General features: G+C 52.3%; 1 protein-coding gene and 1 long non-coding RNA gene across 2 annotated transcripts; both read right to left on the bottom strand.

Annotated features, from left to right (window-relative positions):
* Positions 1 to 1249: 1249 nt before the first annotated feature.
* On the bottom strand, positions 1250 to 10733 carry GUCA1C (guanylate cyclase activator 1C). Its single transcript, XM_029081832.1, has 4 exons — positions 10542 to 10733; positions 5496 to 5645; positions 2952 to 3039; positions 1250 to 1398 (listed from the first exon to the last, which is right to left on the bottom strand). The coding sequence occupies exons 1-4, from the start codon at positions 10731 to 10733 to the stop codon at positions 1250 to 1252; spliced, it is 579 nt and encodes a 192-aa protein (XP_028937665.1).
* Positions 10734 to 18356: 7623 nt separating this feature from the next.
* LOC120638956 lies at positions 18357 to 20443 on the bottom strand. Its single transcript, XR_005661007.1, has 2 exons — positions 20356 to 20443; positions 18357 to 18799 (listed from the first exon to the last, which is right to left on the bottom strand). It is a non-coding gene; the product is annotated as an uncharacterized LOC120638956 (long non-coding RNA).
* Between the last annotated feature and the right edge of the window lie 2156 nt (positions 20444 to 22599).

Here is a 22599-nt window from a genome sequence, read left to right as displayed (position 1 = left end):
CGCCCGGTAAAATCTAACCCTGCCTGGTGTGGCTAATGGGTTCCCGAGCTAGAAACAGAAAACTCCAAAGTTCTAACCCATCAGGAAATTCCATTCATCATTCCATTTTTTTTAGAAGGGATAAAAAGGAATTAAATGTCAGAGCTCTAATGTCAGGGCTGTTTAAAATGTCAAGTGCTTAATGTTGCAGCTCCTCGCTGTCTTGCCGTATTGATCAAACCAGCAGCTGGGATAATAACTGCCAAAGATGTGTCGCCCTTTCTGAACCGGACACACGTTTTTGTGACGAACCGGGGAGGAAAGATTCTTGGGGTCCGGCTCGACGACGGGTTGGTCTGGGACATTTTCTAGAGGTCGGGCAGAGGAAGAAAGGTTCGGGGATCGAGTCCTCGGCCAGGTCAATAGCGGCTAAATCCCCGGACGCCCGTCTCTGGAACGCTAAACCTGGGGAGGTGCCGCCCAGATAATCCAGTCCTATTTCAAGCTGTGATTATTCCATCTAAGCCGGTGTTAAGTTAAGGCGATCCCTGCCCCATTGGACCGATTGGAAGTCGATCCATCGCTCTGTCACTGTAATTATAACTGCTGGAGAAAGGGCCGGTAGTGATTCTTAAGGACAGGGCGGGTCTGTTTGCTTTCCTGAAATGGCTAGGGGGAAAATCCCAGTGTTCTACTCACGACTCGGGTCCAGGAATGGAGAGCGAGATGGGTTCCGGGAATCCCCCTGGGAGGATTCATGTGGAGAGATGGATTTTCTGGTCACGTAAGGCCAATCAATCAATCAGTCGTATTTATTGAGCGCTTACCGTGTGCAGAGCACCTTACTGAGCACTTGGAAGAGTACAGTATAAACCACATTCCCTTCCCACAATGAGCTCACAGTCTACAGGGGGAAGCAGACATGAATATAGACATATAAATTACGGATTTGTACATAAGGGCTGTGGGGGAGAGTGAGTAAAGGACGCAAGTCAGGCCAGCGCAGAAGGGAATGGGAGAAGTGGAAAGGAGGGCTTAGTCGGGGAAGGCCTCCTGGAGGAGATGTGCCTTCAATAAGGTTTGGAAAGAGGAGCGAGTGACCGTCTGCCGGACGTGAAGAGGGAGGGTGCTCCGGGCCGGCGGCAGGACGTGGGCAAGAGGTCGGTGGTGAGGCAGGGGGAGACGAATGGTCCGAGAGCGATGTCCGGAGGGTGAGGGCCCTGGCCCGCCCGGCCCCATCTCCAGCCGCCGGACCTCCTCGGCTCGGCCTTCAATCCGCAGCCAGAATCTCAGGCGCGGCGTGGCCCCCATCCCGGATCACTTTCAGGACGTTGGAAAGGTCGAAGCTCTTGGAGATCAACTCCAGGAGGTCCCGGTCTTTCTCGATGCCACTGAGGAACTCCTCTAAAGTCAACTCCCCTGCGGCAGAACGGGAGGTTAGCGAGGGAAGTTAGCGAGGAGTGGGTTGCGTGCCCGCTTGGGATTGCGGGGGTTGGGAACTCTGAGGGTGGGGACTCTGAGGCCGTTACTGCTTCCAACCTGATTAGCTCGTTTCTACCCCAGTGCTTGGAACAGTGCTCGACACATAGTAAGCACTTGGGAAATATTATTATTGTTATTACAGAATCCACCTGCCCTTCCCACTGACACCCACACAGACCCCAGGTTTGTTTTTTTTTAATGGTATTTGTTAAGCAGACTGTAAACCCGTCAGTGGGCAGGGATTGTCTCTATCTGTTGCCAATTTGTCCATGCCAAGCGCTTAGTACAGTGCTCTGCACATAGGAAGAGCTCAATAAATACTATTGTACGAATGAATGAATATTTAAGTCGATGCTCCTCACAAAAACAGATGGACTCTAAAATAATCTACCACACTGAGCGCTGAGGTAGATAGAAGCTAATCGCGTTGGACACAGTCCCTGTCCCACACGGGGCCCACGGTCGTAATCCCATTTTACAGATGCGGGAACGGAGGCACAGAGGAGTGAAGCAACTTGTCCGAGGACACACAGCAGACAGGTCGCTTCATTTCTCTGGGACTCAGTCCCCTCATCTGTAAAATGGAGACGACATAGATTGCGAAACAGCGTCGTCCAGGGACTGTGTCCCATCTCATAACGTTGCACCAACCTCAGTGTTTAGCATCGGGTACGCTCTTTAAATGCCATCGTTAGTATTTTCACCCCGTTATCCCCTTCGGAACAAAGACCCTACGTAGAGGGTTTGTGCCGCTTCCTGCGTTTCTTTATCTTTCACACGGCATAGATTGTATCTTTTGAGTTGTATGAGACGATGGAGTCTCCCTGGCATTCGGCATAGGAATGGCTACCGCGAATGTAGCGTTAATGCATGAAATTATGTAAAATAGTCACAGGGAGTAACTTTTGTGGATTAGTCATTCGTTGCACTTTAACGTATGAGTTCTCAGTTCGGTGCATTCCAGGTGCTTAGTAAATTTGCAAAACTCAAACATACAGGTAGGCTCTCCAACAAATATAAAATTGATGGGCCTCACAGAAACAGATGGACTCTAAAATAATCTAAAATACCGAGCCAAATCTCGCTCTCGGATACTCGTTTAGCGAATATAGCATTTGGACATTTAAGATAAGAATTGAAAATCTCACATCAAGCCATCATCCCCCCCCCACCCCCACCCCCGGCGTTCCAGAGAAGCAGCATGGCCCATTGAATAGAGCATGGACCCAGAAGTCAGGACCTGGATTCTAATCCTGCCTCCACCACTTGTCTGCCACACGTGACCTTTGGCAAATCACTTCACTTCTCTGTGCCTCCGTTCCCTCATCTGTAAAATGGGGATTAACACTGTGAGCCCACTGTGGGACCGGGGCTGTGCCCGATCTGATTAACTTGTATCTATCCCCGTGCTTTGTACAGCGCCTAGCACATAGTAAGAGCCTAAAAATACCGTTTAAAAAAAAGACCCTCTAGGGACGAGACTTCCTTACCGTCATCATTCACGTCGATCTTCTGAAACACGGTGGCCGTGAATTCTTCCGCACTCATAGTCTGCTGGCCGTTGATAGCCTTCACAGCCTGAAACCCCCAAATGATCATTTGCCTTCCCCCTCCGGGGACAAAGGCAGAGGGGCTCGGGACATGATCTTTTATCATTCAGTCCCGTTCCCGCTTTTAAAAATGAATAAATAGTTCAGATTTTCATTCAATCCCATATAATGAGGCTGGGAAATTTAATTAACAGACTCCAGCCTAAAGGATTACCACCTTAATTTGCATGGTATTACGGATTCAGGGAGAAGGATTCCGGGTGGCAGAAAGGCAGAAAAGGGGCCAGGGTTTGGAGGCCAGGGCTGCGGTCTGGAGGCATTGATTATGTAAACCCGCTTTCCTTCCCCCCATTTTTTTCCTAATAGTATTTGTTAAGCACTTACAAAGTGTCAAGCACCGTCCTATGTCCTAGGGTAGATACAAGTTAATCAGGTCTGATACGGCCTTAGCGCTCGGCTTCAGTGCTTAGAACAGTGTCGGCGCTGAGAGCAGTGCTTGGCGCAGAGTAAGTGCTTAACGGATACCCTAATTATTATTATACAGTCTCTGTCACACACAGGGCTCCCGGTCTGAGGGGGAGGAAGAACGGGTATCCCCATTTTGCGGTGGCGGAAACTGAGGCACAGAAGAAGTGAAGCGCCTTGCCGAGGTCGCTCAGCGGGCAGGTGGCGGAGCCGGGATTAGAACCCAGGTCTTGTGGCGCCCAGGCTCTATACATTAGGCCACACCGCTTCTCTTCTTCCCCCTCTTTCTCCGTCACCCTCTTTCCACATGCAGCTGAGTCGGGGAGGGCCACATTCCCAATGGGTTTGCGCTTCCCAGCCCTTCCCCTCTTACGGGATTAGGCCGCAGCCCTTGTCCATTCCCAGCCAGGTCCCCCATTGCTGGAGGACTCCAGACTCCTCTACTGGTTCAAACAATCATATTTACTGAGCACTTACTGGGCTGTCCTAAGCGCTGGGGAGAATCCAACGGAGTTGGTAGGACACGTTCCCTGCTCACAAGGAGCGTACAGATTAGAGGGGGAGACAGACATTAATAGAAAAAATTACAGACGTGAATGGGAGCAAGCGTGGCTCAGTGGAAATAGCCTGGGCTTTGGAGTCAGAGGTCATGGGTTCGAATCCCGGCTCTGCCACTTGTCAGCTGTGTGACTGTGGGCGAGTCACTTTACCTCTCTGTGCCTCAGTTACCTCATCTGTAAAATAGGGATTAAGACTGTGAGCCTCATGTGGGACGACCTAATTACCCTGCATACCCCAGCGCTTAGAACAGTGCTCGGCACATAGTAAGCGCTTAACAAATACCAACATTATTAAATTCAGGTTCAAGGTTGATGAGGAAGGGAGGGAGAGAGGAGGAAAGCATCCCACTGATTCCACGCCCCCACCCCTGCCGCCGAGGGAACCGTTTCCGGTTTTCTGTCTGGACCCGCCGCTTTCAAGCATCAACAGGCGTTCCACGGCCTAGTTAAAGATCTGATTAATATGCCCCTGATCCCGCAGCGATTTAACTTTGATGAAAATGTCACCCCCACGGAGGAAGATGGGAGCCCAGCGTCTGTGTGAAATGTCGATCTGCAGACAGACACGTGAGCGCAAAGACCACTTTGCCTGTAGCCGTCATGTCTCCCCAGCAGCCCCCAACATCCATCCACAGATCGTCCATCCTTTACGGTCCCCCCAAAAGTTTGGGGGATGAGTCTCCTCGGTAGTGGGGAACGGGGTGGGAGGAGGGCAAGAGGGATGGCTGTGACTTCCTGCATTTTTTTTTACCGACTCCGAGTCGACTGATAATAACAGTGGCTTCTGTTAAGCGTCTGCTACGTGCCAAGCCCTGTGCTATCTCGGGGGAAGATACAAGATCGTCACGGCCCACGTGGAAGGAGAACAGATACTGAATCCTCCTTTTGCGGATGAGGGAGCTGAGGCCCAGAGAAGTGAAACGACTTGCCCAAGGTATCGCAGCAGACGAACGGCGGTGCCGGGATTAGAGAAGCAGCGTGGCTCGGTGGAAAGAGCCCGGGCTTGGGAGTCAGAGGTCGTGGGTTCTGATCCCGGCTCCTCTACTCGTCTGCTGCGTGACCTTGGGCAAGTCACTTAACTTCTCTGTGCCTCAGTTCCCTCGTCGGCAAAAATGGGGATTAAAAAAGGTGAGCCCCACGTGGGGCAATCTGTTTATCCTGTCTCTACCCCAGCGCTTAGAACAGGGCACTGCACATAGTAAGCGCTTAACAAATACCATAATTATTATTATTAGAACCCAGGTCCTCTGAGGCCCGGGCCCGGGCTCTCTTTTCACTAGGCCACGTTGATTTGGGGGGGGGGGGGGTTTCTCCACGGGAAGAGGGAAATCCTTTTCAACAATTTTAACTTTCCAGAGTGGCAGGGGACTCGTCCCCCGTTTGAGGCGGGCTCGGGTCTGCCCGGGGTCAGTTTAGGCGACCCCTTTTGACCTGGGGCGGGGCAGGGACGAGGGCTTACCGTGAAAATGCTCAGCAGCTCCTTCTTATCGATCGAGCCATTTCCATCCGCATCGTAGAGCTTAAAATACCACTTCAGTTTTTGGTCTATTTTCCCTTGTATAACCAGATTGATGGCAGCGATGTACTCTAAATAATCAATAAATCCATCCTACAAAAAGAGAGGGAACGGGGATGGTCGCGTTAACCAGCGCGCTCAGCGGTGATTGTGGCCTATTAGTGTCTGGGAATCCGGTCTCTGTGGCCAAGACTTTGCCACGCTCATTTTCCGTGATGCTTCACGCTTAAGCAAGGGACGGCATTCCGAAGAAAGCTGACAGTTGAAAGCTTCAGCCGTACAATTAAACCCTCTTAGAGGCACATCTCTCCGCGGCACATCATATCCTATCCAGATTGACATCCGTTTGATTGTTTCTTCACACTTTTATCATTTTTTAAAGATATCTGGTAAGCGCTTGCCGTGTGTCAAGCCTTGTCCTAATCGGGCCAGGTACAGTCCCCGTCCCACATGGGGACCTCAGTCTGAGTAGGAGGGAGAACAGGGAATGAAAGGCCCATTTTGCAATCGGGGAAACAGGCACTGAGAAATTAAGTGGCTTTCCCGTATAAATTCATGCGTTCGTTCAATCGCATTTGAATGCATATGGTGTGCAGAGCAAGGTGCTGAGCGTGTGGAAGAGTACAATACAAACAATAAACGGACACGTTCCCTGCCCAGAACGAGTTTATACTATAGGAGGGGGGAGACGGACATCAGTGCATTTAAATACATTACAGATATGTGCACAAGTGCTTCGGGGCTAGGAGAGGGGAATGCCACCCAGGTGGAAAAAGCGGGGTGCTTTAGCTAACTCGGGAGTGCCGGAGGGCTAGAAGGGGGAGATGAAGGGTGGGACGGTGGGAGGTTAGTCATGGAAGACTTCTCAGAGGAGATGGGCTTTCAGGAGGGCTTCTGTTGTATTTCAGTAATAATAAAAGCCAGGCTTCTGTTTTCTGTTAAGCATTTGCTTTGTGGACAAGCACCGCGGTCAGCACGGCGTAGGAATAGGATCAGACAACAAGCACTTAGTACCGTGCTCTGCACACGGTAAGAGATTAATAAATACGACCGAATGAATGCACAAGTGAAAAGGATTGTAGCTCCGAACAAAACCGTCAGAGCCTTCCGGACGCTCTGATATGATTTGCGTGGAGTGGGAAGGGAGAAGCTAAGACCTCCTTGCCCCAGAACATTTCAGAGCGTGATAATAGCAATGACAATGATAAAAAAGCCTAACGGCCGTTGCCTTGGAGTCCTTTAGCCCCTTTCATGTTTGTTTTTTCTGAAAGCTCTTTGTTGGAAGGGCTAGATTTCGTTCTTAATGCTGCCTGCTCACAGACCTTGTGAGAGCATTCGATTTCATCAATAGACTTGAGTTCAGGCAAACTACTGAAAACATTTATCGGGATCCCAGGAAAACTTCATGACGAAAGGACCGGCTGTGTGAGAAATGAAGATTTATCGATTCCTTTCCCTCCTCCGTTGAGAAGCAGTGTGGCCTAGCGGAGAGTCCACAGTCAGAGAGCCTGGGATTTCATCCCACTCCTGCGTCTTGGCTGAGGTGTGAGCTGGGGGCAAATGACTTAACTTTTCTGTGCCTCGGTTTCCTCGCCTGTAGAATGGGGATTAAATGCCCGTTCTCCCTCCTTAGGCAGTGACCCACATTTGAGACAGGGACTGTGTCCTACCTGTTCGTCTCATATCTACCCTTAGTGCTTTGTTCAGTGCTTGGCACGTAACCGGTGCTTAGCAGATGACTCAATTTTTGTCATCGATGGAGTAAAGAGGGGCTGTGTACTCAGCCCAGCCTCGTCCGACTGGCTGCCGTTAGTCACGCTCTAGTAGTACGGAAGCTAGTGTCACAATCTGAATTTTAATCCTTTGGGAGATTCTTTCAACCTGTTAGGCCGGGAGCATCCTCCCGCGTCCCCGTGTCACTCCTGTGCTCTGAAAAGAGACACCTCAGACTCATCAATCCCCATCAACAGTATTTACCGAGCGCTTGCTGTGTGCAGGGACGTATTAAGTGCTGGGGAGGGCACAATGCAACAGAGTTTGTCCACACATTCCCCGCCCACAGCGAGCGTACAGCCTAGAGGGAATCCATCGGGAAGAGAAGCTGGTAATCTGCTGGTAATCACCTCACCCCTCTCCTTCCTTGCCCGATTTCCTACGACAACCCGGCCCTCACACTTCATTCCTCTAACGCCAACCTACTCGCTCTACCTCCATCTAATTAGTGCTCAATAAATATGACTGACGGATTCATTGAAGCCAACATCAGGCAGCATTTCCGGGGGGAGGGAGCGTCCCACAGTGGACAGGGCTGCCGAGTGACTTTTAAGGATCGGGAAGGCAATCTAAAAGGCAAAGGAGCCCAGGAAGGCTGGTTGTGACTTAGAAGAGAGAAGCACTGTGGCCCAGTGGGTGGAGCATAAGCGTGAGTGTCTGGGGATCCGAACTGTTCTAGCCACCTCCACGCCCGGGAAAACAAATCTCAGGAAAAAGTGAAGGAATCAGGCAGGAGCGAAGAGAGTGCTCAGTTGAATGTGGGGAGTGGGTGGTTGGCGGGGGCAGACTGGGATGATAAGAAGAAGAAGAATAATAATAATAATAATAAGTCCTTACTGTGTTCCAAGGGCCGTTCTAAGCGCTGGGAAAGATACAAGTTAATCAGGTTAAGCACGTGGGGCTCACACTCTTACCCCCCATTATACAGATGAGGTGACTGAGGCCCAGAAATTGTGAAAGGAATTGCCCAAGGTCCCACAGCAGACGTGTGGCGGAGCCAGGATTGGAACTCAGGTCCTTCTGACTCCCAGGCCTGTGCTCTATCCATTCTACCGGTACGAGAGGGCCAAAGTAGAGGGCAGTGAGGGGGTACGGATCCCCAGGGACTATCCATTTCTGGTCAGTAGGTCTCCATGGAAAATAGCAATCAGTGGTATTTAATGCACACTTCCACTGTGAGCAGAACACTGTGCTGAGAGCTTGGGAGCAGCGTGGCTCAGTGGAAAGAGCAGGGGCTTGGGAGTCAGAGGTCATGAGTTCGAATCCTCACCCTGCCACTCGTCAGCTGTGTGGCTACGGGCAAGTCACTTCACTTCTCTGTGCCTCAGTTCCCTCATCTGTAAAATGGGGATTAAGACTGTGAGCCCCACGTGGGACATCCTGATTCCCGTGTCTACCCCAGCGCTTAGAACAGTGCTCGGCACATAGTAAGCGCTTAATAAATACCAACATTATTATTATTATTAAGTCACTTAACTTCTCTGTGACTCAGTTACCTCATCTGTAAAATGGGGATTAACTGTGAGCCTCTTGTGGGACAACCCGATTACCCTGGATCTACCCCAGCGCTTAGAACAGTGCTCTGCACGTAGTAAGCGCTCAACAGATACCAACATTGTTATTCTTATTACAATCCGACAGAACTGGCAGACACGTTCCCTGCCCGCAGCGAGTTTACAGTCTAGAGGGGGAGACAGATGTGAATGTTAATGCAAGGATTCAAATTCAGATTCTGCCACTAGCTTCCGTATTACTCGAGCATGGCTAATGGCTAGATGTTAAGGTACAAGATAGCCAGATCCGACAAAGTCTCCATCCTGCGCAGGGGGAGGGAAAATGGGTATTTAATTCCCAAAATCCAGATGAAAAAACTAAGGCTCGGAGAAGCGAAGTGACTCGCCCGGGGTCCCGCAGCAGGCAAATGGTGGGGCCGAGATTAGAAGCCAGGTCCTTTGACTACCAGGCCCGGCCTCTACCCACTAGGCCGTGCCGCTTCTTGACCTGTCTTCTCAGAAACCCTAATCCATCTAAGGGTCTCACATGATATTTCTCTTCCAGCCGGTCGATTGACATTACTGCTAAGGAGAAGCACACCCAGACAGGAAAGAGGAAGATGTAACATGGGGAGAGGAAACTGCCATACTCCTCGTCAATAAGGAACGTGTCTACCAACCTTGTTGGGTTGAACTCTCCCAAGCGCTTAGTACAGTTCTCCGCACACAGCGAGCACTCAGGAAACACCATCAACTGATCGATTATTTGATTGGAAAAGATGTTAGCGACACATTACGGTGACGCAAATCTCATCTGGAGGTCATTTACCCTTTGAAAAATCGATCTGCTCTCAAAAATACACCTGTGGCATTTAGTCCGGTGCCCTGCACGCAGTAAACGCGCAGTAAATACCACTGATTGTGTTTCAGTGGGGAACTGGAAGATGAAAACAGAGGCATGAGGTGAAGATTCAAACTAGACTTTAGGAAAGATACACTATAACATCTCCTGGCCACGAGACCGATTCCAAACAGAATGAGCAAATAGTCCTTCTTCCGAGGACAGATTGAATTGACCGCCTATAATCGGGGGGGGGGGGGGGGCGCGGGGGAAGAGTTGTGTAAGTCTAAACGAGAGAACGAAAATGACTTCGACTCTCTTTTCCTATTTTGATTTCTTCAGATCCACCCTAACAACCCCATCTTCACCCAAAATACATCTGTAATCAACATTCCAGTCTGAAACGGCGCTATCAGCTGCCTAGCTGATAGACGGCCGTTCTTGTGGATTCCTCGGAAAGTATTGTCAAGCGGATTCTGGGACATGGATCGTATTTAATCGATCAACCGTATTATCGAGCACGTACCGCGGGCAGAGCTCGGGGGTGTAAGTGCTTGAGAGAGTACAGTATAAGAGTATAACGAACATTTCCCCTGCTTACCACGAGTCTACAGTCTAGAGGAGGAGACAGACGTCAATATAAAAAGATAAATTACGGATATGCACCTAAGTGCCGTGGGGCTGAGGGAAAGGTGAATAAAGGGAGCAAATCGGGCCAACGCAGAAGGGAGCGGGAGAAGACGAAGTGAGGGCTGTAGTCACGGAAGGCCTCTTGGAGGAGATGTGCCTTCGTTAAATCTCTGGAAGTGGGGAAGATGATTGAGGAGGACACGGTCCACTCTGAAATTTGGGGCGAGCCCAAGAAGAAGAAAAGAGCCTCACCTTATTCAAGTCAAAAGTGTGGAACACCTGGTCAACGTACCATTTCGCCTGAGGATTCAGATTCTGCAGCCCCAGGAGAGATTTGAATTCGTGCAAGCAGAGCTGTCCAGAAGGGCACTCACGCATAAACTTGGCATACCAGTGGTGCATGTCGGTGCTGACGATCTCCTCCGTGGAACCACCGGCCCCCATGACGCCACTAGGTTTCAAAATTCTCAACGGACCGGGTCGGGCTCTCCCGCGGCCATGGGAGATCTGATTCGGGGACCCACGGGTTAAGTCGGATCTCCCGTGCGGTGTTAGAGACGTTGGTAATCCTCTTACGGATAAGGCGGCGATGCATTTAGAAAATGGAACTCCCTGGGAGGTTATTGCTCTTGTGGAGTTTTAATGCAGTTGGTGTTTTGGGACATCCAGTATTCCGCTACGGCAGATGATCGTAGAAAATCTAGGCACTGTACCTGGTACGAGGCCCAGTAGAAAGAGCACAGACCTGAGAGTCGGAGGGCCTAAATTCTAATCTCGGCTCTGCCACAGACCCGCTGTGTGACCTTGGGCGAGTCACTCTGCGTCTCTGCCTCAGTTCCCTCATCTGCAAAATGGGGATTCAGTGCCTGTTCTCCCTCCTACTTAGACCGTGAGTGGGACGTGATTATCTCGAACCTACCCCAGAGCCTAGTACACTGCCAATTCTGTTATTTTGTACTCTCTTAAGCACTTAGTACAGTGCTTGGCACACAGTAAGCACTCATTGATTGATTGGCAGAGGAAGGGTTTAAGACACACCAACGCAAATACCACAATCAATCCATAGTATCTATTGAGCGCTTACTCAGTGTAAGCACTTGGGAGAGCACGGTACAACGGGCGTGATCCCGGCCTACAGAGACCTTGCACTGTGGGCAAGTCACTTAACTTCTCTGTGCCTCAGTTCCCTCATCTGTAAAATGGGGATTAAGACCGCGAGCCCCACGTGGGACAACCTGATTCCCCTGTGTCTACCCCAGCGCTTAGAACAGTGCTCGGCACATAGTAAGCGCTTAACAAATACCAACATCATCATCATCATCATCATCAATCCGGAGGGGGAGACAGATAGGAGTTCTTCGATTCTCCTTCTCTACCCCCACGGAACTTATGTACATCCACCAGTGGATAGAGTATGGGCCGGGGAGTCACCGGGTCATGGGTTCTAATCCCAGCTCTGCCACCTGTCCGCTGTGTGGCCCTGGGTAAGTCACTTCACATCTCTGTGCCTCGGTTCCCTCATCCGTAAAATGGAGGTTAAGACTGTGAACTCCATGCAGGAGAGGGACTGCGTCCGACCTGATTTCCTTGTTCCCACCCCAGCACTTGGTATAGTAAGTGCTTAATAGATACCAGAATTATCATCATTATTATCGGTGGCGTTTACTAAGCGCTTACCGGGTACCGATCACTATACTAAGCATTTGGGAAGATATGATACGGTAGAATTGTAGACACATTCGCTGCCCCGCAAAGAGCTTGCTCTTCAGAGGAGGAGACGAACATTATAGCTAGAGAAAAACAGCAGAGCATGAAGATGTGGAAATAAGGGCACGTGGCTGGACTGAGCATCAGAATTAAGCATCTTGATCAGGGGTTATTAGCCAAGCGAATTCCTGTACTCTGTTTCTTCCTTGACTTGTATTTAATTTTATAATAATAATAATAATGGTATTGGTCACGCGCCAACCACTGTTCTAAGCACCGGGGTGGATACAAAGTAATCAGGCTGTCCCACGTGGGGCTCGCAGTCATTAATCCCCGTATTACAGATGAGGTAACTGAAGCCCGGAGAAGTGAAGTGATTTGCCCAAGTCACACAACAGACATGTGGGGGAGCTGGGATTCGAACCCAAGACCTTCTGACACCCGGGCCCGGGCTCTTTCCACTAAGCCCTGCTGCTTCTCCCCCATTATCTATCTCCCCCAGGAGATTGCAAGCTTCTCGAGAGCAGGGGTCACGTCTACCTTACTCTAATGTGCTCACCCAAGTGCTTACTAATAATAATAATGTTGGTATCTGTTAAGCGCTTTACTACGTGCAGAGCACTGTTCTAAGCGCTGGGGGAGATACAGGGGAATCAGGTTGTCCCACGTGAGGCTCGCCGTCTTCCTCCCCATTTTACAGACGAGGGAACCGAGGCACGGAGAAGCAGTACAGTGTTCTGCTCGCAATAAAGCTCTATCGATGACTACTGACTGATTGATTAATCGATAGGAAACATCCACAACATGCCCCCAGAGGGTTTGTCCAGTTCAGCGGAGCCCCAACGGGAAGTCTCTTACCTTCTCCTTCCCTTGTCAGCTGGGTGACCTTGGGCAAGTCGTTAAACTTCTCTGCGCCTCAGTTATCTCATCTGCAACCTGGAGATTAAGACCCTGAGCCCCAGCTGGGACACGGACTGTGTCCAACCTGATTAAAATATATCAACCCCAGAGAGACCTGGGTTCTAATCCTGACTCTGCCACCTGTCTGGGGTGTGACCTTGAGCAAATCACTTTTTTTGTGCCTCAGTACCCTCATCTGTAAAATGGAGATTGATTAAGTCTTTGTGGCCACGAGGGACGAGGGCTGCGTCCAAGCCGACTGGGTTGCAAGCGTGGCTCGGGGGAAAGAGCCCGGGCTTGGGAGTCCGAGGTCATGGGTTCGAATCCCGGCTCTGCCACTCGTCCGCTGTGTGACTGTGGGCGAGTCACGTAACTTCTCTGGGCCTCAGTTCCCTCATCTGGAAAATGGAGATTAAGACCGTGAGCCTCGCGTGGGACGACCTGATGACCCTGTACCTACCCCAGCGCTTAGAACAGTGCTCTGCACACAGTAAGCGCTTAACAAATACCAACATTAGTATCTACCCCGGCGCTCAGTACAGTGACCGGGACATAGTAAGCGCTTAAGAAATATCGTTGAAAGAAAAAAAAAAAAGTCCACTGTCGGGCACGTGCTCTCTTGCTGTTAGCCGATCTGCCCGAAAGATCCAAGGGAACGTGAGCTATTTTTATATCATCATCGCTTTTATCGATGAGTTACTGCTGGGCCGCTGGACAGGATAAGGCTGGGACTCATTCAGCCCAGCTCCGACCTAGCCGGTGCCTTTGAGGAGATTAAGGTGAATCGGTTGAGTGGTTCCCAGTTCTGACGTTGAATAACAGGCAGTTCCCAGTCCCCAAACAGATGCGCATTATTCCACGGTAATAACGGAATCGGCCACCGGCCGGGGGCCGAACAACGGGGCTTTGGACCCTGGGACCCAGGTCACGTAAGCCAGGTTGATACAAAACCAGGGAGCCCCTTCGAACGGTTTACACGAGGAGATTTCCAGAAGGCATGATGAAGAGGTCAACTTTCTGAATTAAAAGGGTAATCTGAACTGCCAGACCCCAGTGCCCCCTGTCAGAGCTCAGCGGTAGGGTGATCGCTCAAGGGGATTCCTTCCCGGCCGGGGATAGCTTGCAAGTGAAACGAACTCACCCCTGCCGGGGGAAAGCCTCAAACGTGGGAAATTTCAGTTCCCGCTGGCTGGACTTGAAACTTCCCCAGCCCCGGGATTGGCCCGGAAGAGGATCTGGGCTACCTCTCCCGGAACGGCACTCAGTGGTATTTACTGAGCGCTTACCAAGAACCTGGGAGAGTCCACTTCCATGAGGTTGGCGGGCACCTTCCCCGTCCACAGGGAGCTTCCGTACTGGAGCTTCTTACGACTCTAATCTGAAAAGTAGCACGGCCTAATGGCTAGAGCACGCGCCTGGGAGGCGCGAGGACGTGGGTTCTAATCCCGACTCCGCCGCCCGTTCGCTGTGTGACCTTGGATAAGTCGCTTCACTTCTCTGTGCCTCAGCTCCCTCGTCTGTGAAAGGGGATTGAGACCGTGAGCCTACAGGGACTGCGTCCGATCTGATTATCTTGTACCTACCCCGGTCCTCGGTGCAGTGCCCGGTACGTAATTAGTGCTGAAAAAATGCCACGATTAATTGTCATTATTATTCCTGGCTGCGTTTGGATCGGACTGAGATTCCTCTAATGGCGTTGCCCTCCACCAAGCCTTCTTCTCCCTATCCTCTTCTCTCCTACAGGAGAAGCAGAGCAGCCTAGCCGTGTGTCCTTGGACGAGCCGTGAGCCCGTCGTTGGGTAGTTGGGTCTTAATTGCCCTCGTTAAGCACTTTTTAAGTCCCAGGCACTCTATTAAGGACTAGAGCAGACAGGAGATGATCCTTGTCCCCCGTGAGGCTCACGCTCTAAATCAAAGGGAGGAGGATTTTCTCCCCTTTTTACGGTTCACGAGAGCAGAGAATAATGCTACTGATGCTAATAATGATGATGGTGTTTGTTAAGTACCACGTGTCTAGCACCGTTCTAAGCGCTGGGGCAGATATAAGCCAATCAGATTGGACCGAGTCCCTGTCCCACAAGGGGTCATTCACGGGAGATCCCCACGGTACAGATGGGGAAACTGAGGTGCAAAGAAGTGAAGAGACTTGCCCGGGGTCACACAGCTGTCAAGTGGCAGACCGGAGTTTAGAACTCGGGTCCCGGGCCTGTGCTCTTTCCACTAGGCCATGCTGCGTATCGGTGTACGCGGAGTTCTATACGGGACCCGCGTCGGGTACAGTTACAGAGGAATAAAGGACATAACCTCCGCTTCCGAGCCGCGTACAGGCCAAAGGGGGTGGTAATCGATCGATCGATCGATCGTTGGTTTTTATTGAGCGCTTACCGTGCACAGGGCGCTGTATTAAGCAGTCGGGAGCGTGCAGTACCACACGGTTGATAGACCCGTTTCGGTGGAAAATAAAGTGACAGTAATACAATAGCTGAAAGAGCGATTAGAGAGAAGGGTCTCATTTACATGGCAACATTGCAGAATTGCTTTTCATCCTAAATGTTGCAAGTGGGAGCTGTGCAAAAGATTTGTATTCATTTGCACATCCTCGTTTATACCTCTCCTGATACCGAGGAGAGGAAAGCAGCAAAATCACCTGTTTTCCTCCGCGCTTCCTCTCCGTTCCATCTCCCTAAGCCGCCCTGCCCAGAAGGACCACGGAGAATCTGTCTCGGAGGAAATGAACACCCTGAACCTCATTTCTCCTTCCGAGAGGACTGATTCCCACGGGTCCTGGAGCTCTCCGGAGACCGAGACCCCTATTAGATCCCCTGCTCCCCGTGGCGTTCCCTGAGACGGCGAAGTTATCCCGACAGGCGGAGGCCAACGGAGAGCTGCTGCTTCTCCTCGCCTCTACCGTCGTAATTTCTCCCTTCTCTCTCCCTGCTCCCGTCTCCGTCCCGGGAAGCTCCGACCGACGCTATCCCAGGTGAGGACGAGGGTCAGTTCAGCCCGGGGTGGCCGTCTACCACTCCTCGGCTTCCCCTCTCCATCGCCCGCTTTCCCTTTGGAGCAGCATTTTGGATCGCAGGTCTCTACTGGATCCAAACCCTTCTTGAGCCTATCTCAGCTCTCCGCCTTCCTCTCCTGTTGGCTCCCCGCCCACAGTGATGAAATCATGGGGAAAGGCAGGCACCTGGAAGAACCCAGACTCGGCAGCCGCATCCCCTGGCCGAAAGGAACGAGAAGCGGCACGGCCTAGTGGAAAGAACCCGGGCCTGGGCTTCGGAGGACTTGCGTTCTAATCCCGGCTCCGCCACTTGCCTGCCGCACGGCCTTGGGTTAGTCGCTTCATTTCTTTCCACCCTCCGTTCCCTCATCTGTAAAACGGGGGTTAAGACTGTGAACCTCCCAGGAGGGACCGAGTCCAACCTGATTAGCTTGTATCTACCCCAGCGCATGCTACGTGCCAGGCGTCGTACTAAGTGCCTAACAGATCCCCTAAAAAAAAAGCCACTTCACTTTTGGGTGCCTCAGTTACCTCATCTGTAGAATGGGACTTCAGACGGTGAGCCTCTTGGACCGTGTCCCACCTGATCATCTTGTATCTACACCAGCGCTCAGTACGGTGTCTCTGCTCCTCTAGCTCCAGCTTGCTCGCCGTGCCCCAATCTCGTCTATCTCGCCGCTGACCCCTTTCCCACATCCACCGCCCGGCCTGGAACTCCCTCCTCCTTCGTGCACGCCGGCCCGCCACTCTACCTCCAGAGCCTCGTTAAAATCGCATCTCCTCCAAGAGGAATCTGCCTGTTAGGTTGTTCCGGTGTACCCTCCCGAGCGCTCCGTACGGTCCCCTGCGCACAGTAAGCGCTCAATAAATACGGCCGACTGACGTTCCACCACTGCCTCGGTCCTTCCGAGGCCCGGGAAGAGCTCGGTGGAGCCTGGTTCGATCGGAGGGCTCCGGGGCTTTTTGAAATGGTCAGGGAGGTCGTACTTTCTCCGCTGTGGGTGGGGGCTTGGAGATCATCACAACCCACCCTCTTCCCTCCCCACCTCCGCCGATACGCCCTGTGGCTTGTGGGTGACACGAGAGGCGGCCCAAGTTACTGCCGATTCCCCGCAAGGAGAGGAGTCACACCTTCGCTGGCTCAGATTTGCAGGGCCCAACCCCAAGCAGCCCCTTGCCTCCCTGGCCAAAGTCAGGCAAACCTATTAAAATGGGGTTCCGGGCTCTGCCTGTGACGGGGTAAATAATAAATAATAAATTTTGGTATTGGTTAAGCGCTTCCTACGTGCCGAGCACCGTTCGAAGCCCTGGGGTAGATACAAGGTGATCAGGTCGTCCCACGTGGGGCTCACCGTCTTAATCCCCGTTTTCCAGATGAGGCAACCGAGGCACAGAGAAGTTAAGCGACTTCTGATAAGTGGCAGGGCCGGGATTAGAACCCACGACCTCTGACTCCAAAGCCCGAGCTCTTTCCACTGAGCCGCGTACCCCACCAAAGGCTTCTGGGCAAACCCCTGGTCCCGACCTGCTTTCCCATTCTGGAGCATCGGTTCATCGATCTTATTTATTGAGTGCCCACGGTGTGCAGAGCACTGGACTGAGCGCTCAGGGGAGTATAATACAACAGAGTTGGTAGACACGTTCCCTGCCTACCGCAAACCTACGGTCCAGAGAGGAAACCCTGAGGCCTCCAAACCGACTGGTTTGGCTCTGGTCCGGCAGAGGACTCTAGTCTGGAACCCGGGTTCTAATCCCGACTCTGCCCGTCGCTCGCTGTGTGACCTTGGGCGTGTTCATCCGTTCGTCCGATTGTATTTACTGAGTGCTTACGGTGTGTGGAGCACCGTACTAAGCGTTTGGGAGAGTACAATACAACCACACGCGGACGCATTTCCCGTCCACAACAGTCTAGAGACAAGCTTCAGTCTAGTGTCATTTCCCTTCTCCGTGCCTCAGTTCCTCAAATGGAACACGAGGGTTAAATCCTCCTCCCTCCTACTTAGACCGTGAACCCTGTGCGGGACGGGGACCGTGTCCAACCTGATAAACCTGTATCTATCCCGGGTCTTACAACAGCACATGACACAGAGCTTAACACACACCATAAAAAAATGCAGGCTCCCGTTCTGGCTAATTCCCTAAAAACGATCGAGCCAAAACGCGCGCGCTGGCATGACAGGGTGAGTGAGAAGCAGCGGGGCCTAGTGCAGAGAGCACGGGCTTGGGAGTCTGAAGGACCTGAGTTCTGATCCGCCCCCCGCCGGCCGTGCGACCCCGGGCAAGCGACTTCACTTCTCTGCGCCCCAGTCACCTCATCTGTAAAACGGGGATGAAGACGGCGAGCCTCACGTGGGAGAGGGACCGTGTCCGACCCGATCGCCTCGTAACTACCCCAGGTAGGAAGCGCTTAACGGACACCATAAAAAATGAAAAGAAAAAGAGAAATGCAAGGCAGAAAGTGGGGGTGAGAAGCCAGAGGGACCCCGTTTTACAGGTGACGAGCAGCCAAGGGGTGAACACGTAGGGCCAACGGCAAGGCACCGGGGGGACGAGGAGTCCGAAATAGACCGCATTAAAAGCGAGCCATTAAAAATCCGTTCACCCGGCTCGGCGGCACCAGGCAGGGCTCTGACGACGACAGATTGAGATTTAGAACCTCCTGCCACCAGATAAGGCCCCGAGTCTGGGATTTCCAGCCAGCCGGTCTCCGGCCAAGGCTAACGCGTCTCAGACGCTTGACGGCGCAGTGTCACTCTGGCGTCTTCAATTTGCCAACAGACAAGGTGAGAGAAAGCCTCTCCTTTTCCCGCCTGGGCCGTGACAGCCTCCGAGGGTTTCTTCGCTCAGCCGGCCCCGGTGCTCGGCGATCACGTCCGCCTTCTCCCCCGTTTCCTGCTGCGAGCTGAAAAATTAAACCGTTAAGGCGTCATTTGCATCGCTGAAAGGCAGGGTCTGCCAGCTTCTCTTCTCCCAGCGGGGATACAGCCATCCCGTCGTCTGCGTGAGGGACCGGGGCGGGATCTGTGGGGGGAGATTTTCCTCAAGACTATATTCCCCGGCGGCGAGATTCACCCCACGGGTCCCCCGGGGAGGTGATCCATCTCTCAGGGGTCGGCCCTGCGTTCATTCGTCATTTCATTCGGTCGTATTTATTGAGCGCTTACCGTGTGCAGAGCACTGTGCTGTGCCCTTCCCTTCTCTGCCTACGGGCCCTCAATAATCGGCCAACCCCGGGTAGTCCGGCAGATAGGATTTTGTTTGTGAGAAGCAGAGGAGATTGAATGCTGGCATCTTACGATGGCAATACCTCGGTTAATAGCGGCGTCATCGCTATCGCTACTCCTAATCGTAGTATTCGTTAAGCTCTTCCTCTGGGCTTACGCTGTTCTAAGCGTTGTGTTTCTGCTCTAAGACAATCGGTACACACACAGTCTCTCTGTCCCACATGGGATTTATACTCTAAAGGGGAGGAAGGCCGGGCATTTACCTCTCATTTGGCAGACGAAGAGACCGGGGCCCAGAGAAGCGAAGTGATTTGACTGGGGTCACACCCCAGACAGGGAAGGGATTCGAACCCAGAACTCCTGACTCCCAGGCCCACGCTCTTCCCACGAGGTCCACACCGCTTTTTGAATAGCACTCGACTTCTGCCCAAGCGCTTCCACGTCAGATCACGTCATCTGATCCTGCCGTCCTTGGGAGACTGGGGGACAGGTGCTGAAAGCGGAGGGAGGGCAGGTATTTAATGCCCATTTTACAGATGTGGAAAACGAGGCCCAGAGGGGTAAAGTGATTTGTCCAGCGTCACGCAGGAGGGCAGGGGCAGAGCAGGAAATAATGAGGGAACTGAGGTACAGAGAAGTGACGTGTCTTGCCCAAGTTCCCACACGGCAGCGGATGAGAACCCAGGACTTGTGAGCTCCCTTCGCAGCGTGGCTCAGTGAAAAGAGCAGGTTTGGGGGGTCAGAGGTAGTGGGTTCTAATCCCGGCTCCTCCACTTGTCAGCTGGGTGACTTTGGGCAAGTCACTTCACTTCTCTGTGCCTCAGTGACCTCATCTGGAAAATGGGGATGGGGACTGCGCGCCCCACCTGGGACGACAACCCGATTACTTTGTATCTACCCCAGGGCTTAGAACAGCGCGTGACACATGCAGCGTGGCTCAGCGGAAAGAGCCCGGGCTTCGGAGTCAGAGGTCATGGGTTCGACTCCCGGCTCTGCCACTTGGCAGCTGTGTGACCGTGGGCGAGTCACTTCACTTCTCTGGGCCTCAGTGACCTCATCCGTAAAATGGGGATTAACCGCGAGCCTCACGCGGGACGACCTGATGACCCCGTATCTACTCCGGCGCTTAGAACAGTGCTCGGCACATAATAAGCGCTTAACGAATACCAACATGAAACACTTAACAGACGCCATTAATATTCTTATTCTCATTATTTCACAAAGGACACCTTACTTCCAGTCGCAAAGTGAGGTCCCTCTTGCCATCTAGTGGAGACTCAACTAGTGGAGACTCTTCCCACTTCTCCTGGACTCTCCCAAGCGTTTAATGCAGTGCTCTGCGCACGGTAAGCGCTCAGTAAATAGCACTGCTTGACTGACGACAGCTGGGAAAGGATCCGGGGCCCCGCCCGGCCTCAACCTTCGTAACCGTTGGCTCACAGATTCGTTCCGATGCCAGGGCCCTGGACCTTGATTCCTCGTACCGTTGGTATCTGTTAAGCGCTTACTATGTGCAGAGCACTGTTCTAAGCGCTGGGGAAGATACGGGGTAATCGGGTCGTCCCACGTGAGGCTCACCCTTAATCCCCATTTTCCAGATGAGGGAACTGAGGCCCAGAGAAGTGAAGTGACTCGCCCGCCGTCACACAGCTGACGAGGGGCGGAGCCGGCATTCGAACCCATGACCTCTGACTCCCCAGGCCGCGCTCTTGCCACTGAGCCACCACCCCCGACCCGACGAAGGGATGTCAAGGGGAGAAGGTGAAAGGGTTTCTCTCTCTCAGTCTGAGCACTTTGAGGTACATTAAAAGAGTGAGCGAGCACCTTAATCAAACCATCGATGTATCAATCAAAGGTGGTTATTGAGCGCTCACTGTGTGCGGAGCGTTGCGATAAGGGCTTCGGAGAGCTCAATGCAAAAAGGGGAGAGTATAAGATTGACAGACACGTTCCCTGACCGAGTTAAGCTGTCCAAGAAGCTCTCACTCCTCGCTGAAGTCACCTTGGATAAGTCGTTTAACTGCTCTGTGTCTGTTTCCTCCCCCATAATAATGTTGGTATCTGTTAAGCGCTTACTATGTGCAGAGCACTGTTCTAAGCGCTGGGGGAAATACGGGGTAAGCAGGTGGTCCCTCACGAGGCTCACAGTTGATCCCCCTTTTACAGATGAGGCACAGACAAGTGACTCGCCCCCAGTCACACAGCTGACAAGTGACAGAGGCGGAATTCGAACCCGCGATCTCTGACTCCAAAGCCCGGGCTCTTTCCGCTGAGCCACGCTGCTTCTCTAAGTACTTAGTACAGTAGTAAGCGCTCAATAAATACTATTGAATGAACGAACGAACGAACGAACGAACGAACGAAGGAATGAATGAATAATTCACCCATATAAATTTCTTCAACGGGCTCCTCCTAAGCAAAAGGGAGGGGAAGCTTTTGAGCGTCATGTGGGGCAGGGACTGTGTCCGACTTGATTACCTTGTATCTACCCCGGGGCTTAGAACAGTGTTTGGCACCTAGCAAGCACTTAACAAATATTATTATTATTATTATTATTAAGTACCACGGGATGTTCCCTGCAGAAGGTGGCATTTGGCAGGCAGGGCCGCAGCGCCACCCAGCGGTCTTGGGGAACCCTCGTCTGGGCGTTCGCCCGAACGTCTCTCACAGGCCACTCTTTCGATCCTATTTACTGAGCGGCCTAGTGAAAAAGAGCACGGGCTGGGAGGCAGAGGACCTGGGTTCTCATCCCAGCCCCTCCACTCGTCTCCTCTGGGCCTTGGGCCAAGTCACTCAGCTTCTCTGGGCCTCAGTTTCCTCGGCTGTAAAACGGGGATTGCATCCCTGCCCCTTCTACTTGGGCCCCTCTCCGGGTCGCGCTGGAGAGTTTCCAGTCCTCTGCCGGTCTCGACTAGGGGAGGGAGAGTCAGGCAGAGATATATCCGTTCCTTTCCTAGCTTGGGCAGGGGCTAGCGAGCGGAAGCCAGTCGGCTACGAGTCAAAACTCCCCCGTGCCGGGCAGCGGCGGCACGGGAGAGAGTGGAGGGCTTGAGACTCGAGGTTACGGCGGGGAAGGAGGCCGCGGTCAACCACTTTGGGATTTTTACCAAGAAAACGCTCCGGATCCACTACCAGAACGATTGCAGATGGAGGTGGGGCGTTGGGACACTGTGGGAGAGATGCATCCTTGGCATCGCTGTGGGTCGGAGACGACTCGACGGCATAAAACGGGACAAGAGCTTCTACTTAGACTGAGCCCCGTTGAGGTCAGGGACAGTATCCGACCTGATTATCTCTTTGTCAACCCTGGTGCTAAATACAGTGCCCGAAACATAGGAAATGCTTAACAAATACCAAAACAAAACACGTATTGATCTGGTTCCACTTTGGCCTGACGATCTTGCAAGCGCTTGACACGGAGAGGAGCTTAACGGTTACCTCAACAACTGTGGGGACTGAGGGAAACCCCTAAAGTTAG

The sequence above is a fragment of the Ornithorhynchus anatinus genome, chromosome 17 (genome assembly GCF_004115215.2).
Source record: "Ornithorhynchus anatinus isolate Pmale09 chromosome 17, mOrnAna1.pri.v4, whole genome shotgun sequence".
Taxonomy (NCBI): domain Eukaryota; kingdom Metazoa; phylum Chordata; class Mammalia; order Monotremata; family Ornithorhynchidae; genus Ornithorhynchus; species Ornithorhynchus anatinus.
The sequence above is the reverse complement of the archived record's forward strand: the minus strand, read 5'-3'. Positions and strand labels throughout refer to the sequence as shown.

Excerpts from the sequence above, each read along its gene's own strand:
- GUCA1C (XM_029081832.1), bottom strand. The coding sequence starts at position 10,733 with ATGGGGGCCGGTGGTTCCACGGAGGAGATCGTCAGCACCGACATGCAC. Across the intron at positions 3,040-5,495 it reads AGCTGCTGAGCATTTTCACG|GCTGTGAAGGCTATCAACGG; the intron begins GTAAGCCCTCGT and ends TGGGGGTTTCAG. Across the intron at positions 1,399-2,951 it reads GATCGACGTGAATGATGACG|GGGAGTTGACTTTAGAGGAG; the intron begins GTAAGGAAGTCT and ends GTTCTGCCGCAG.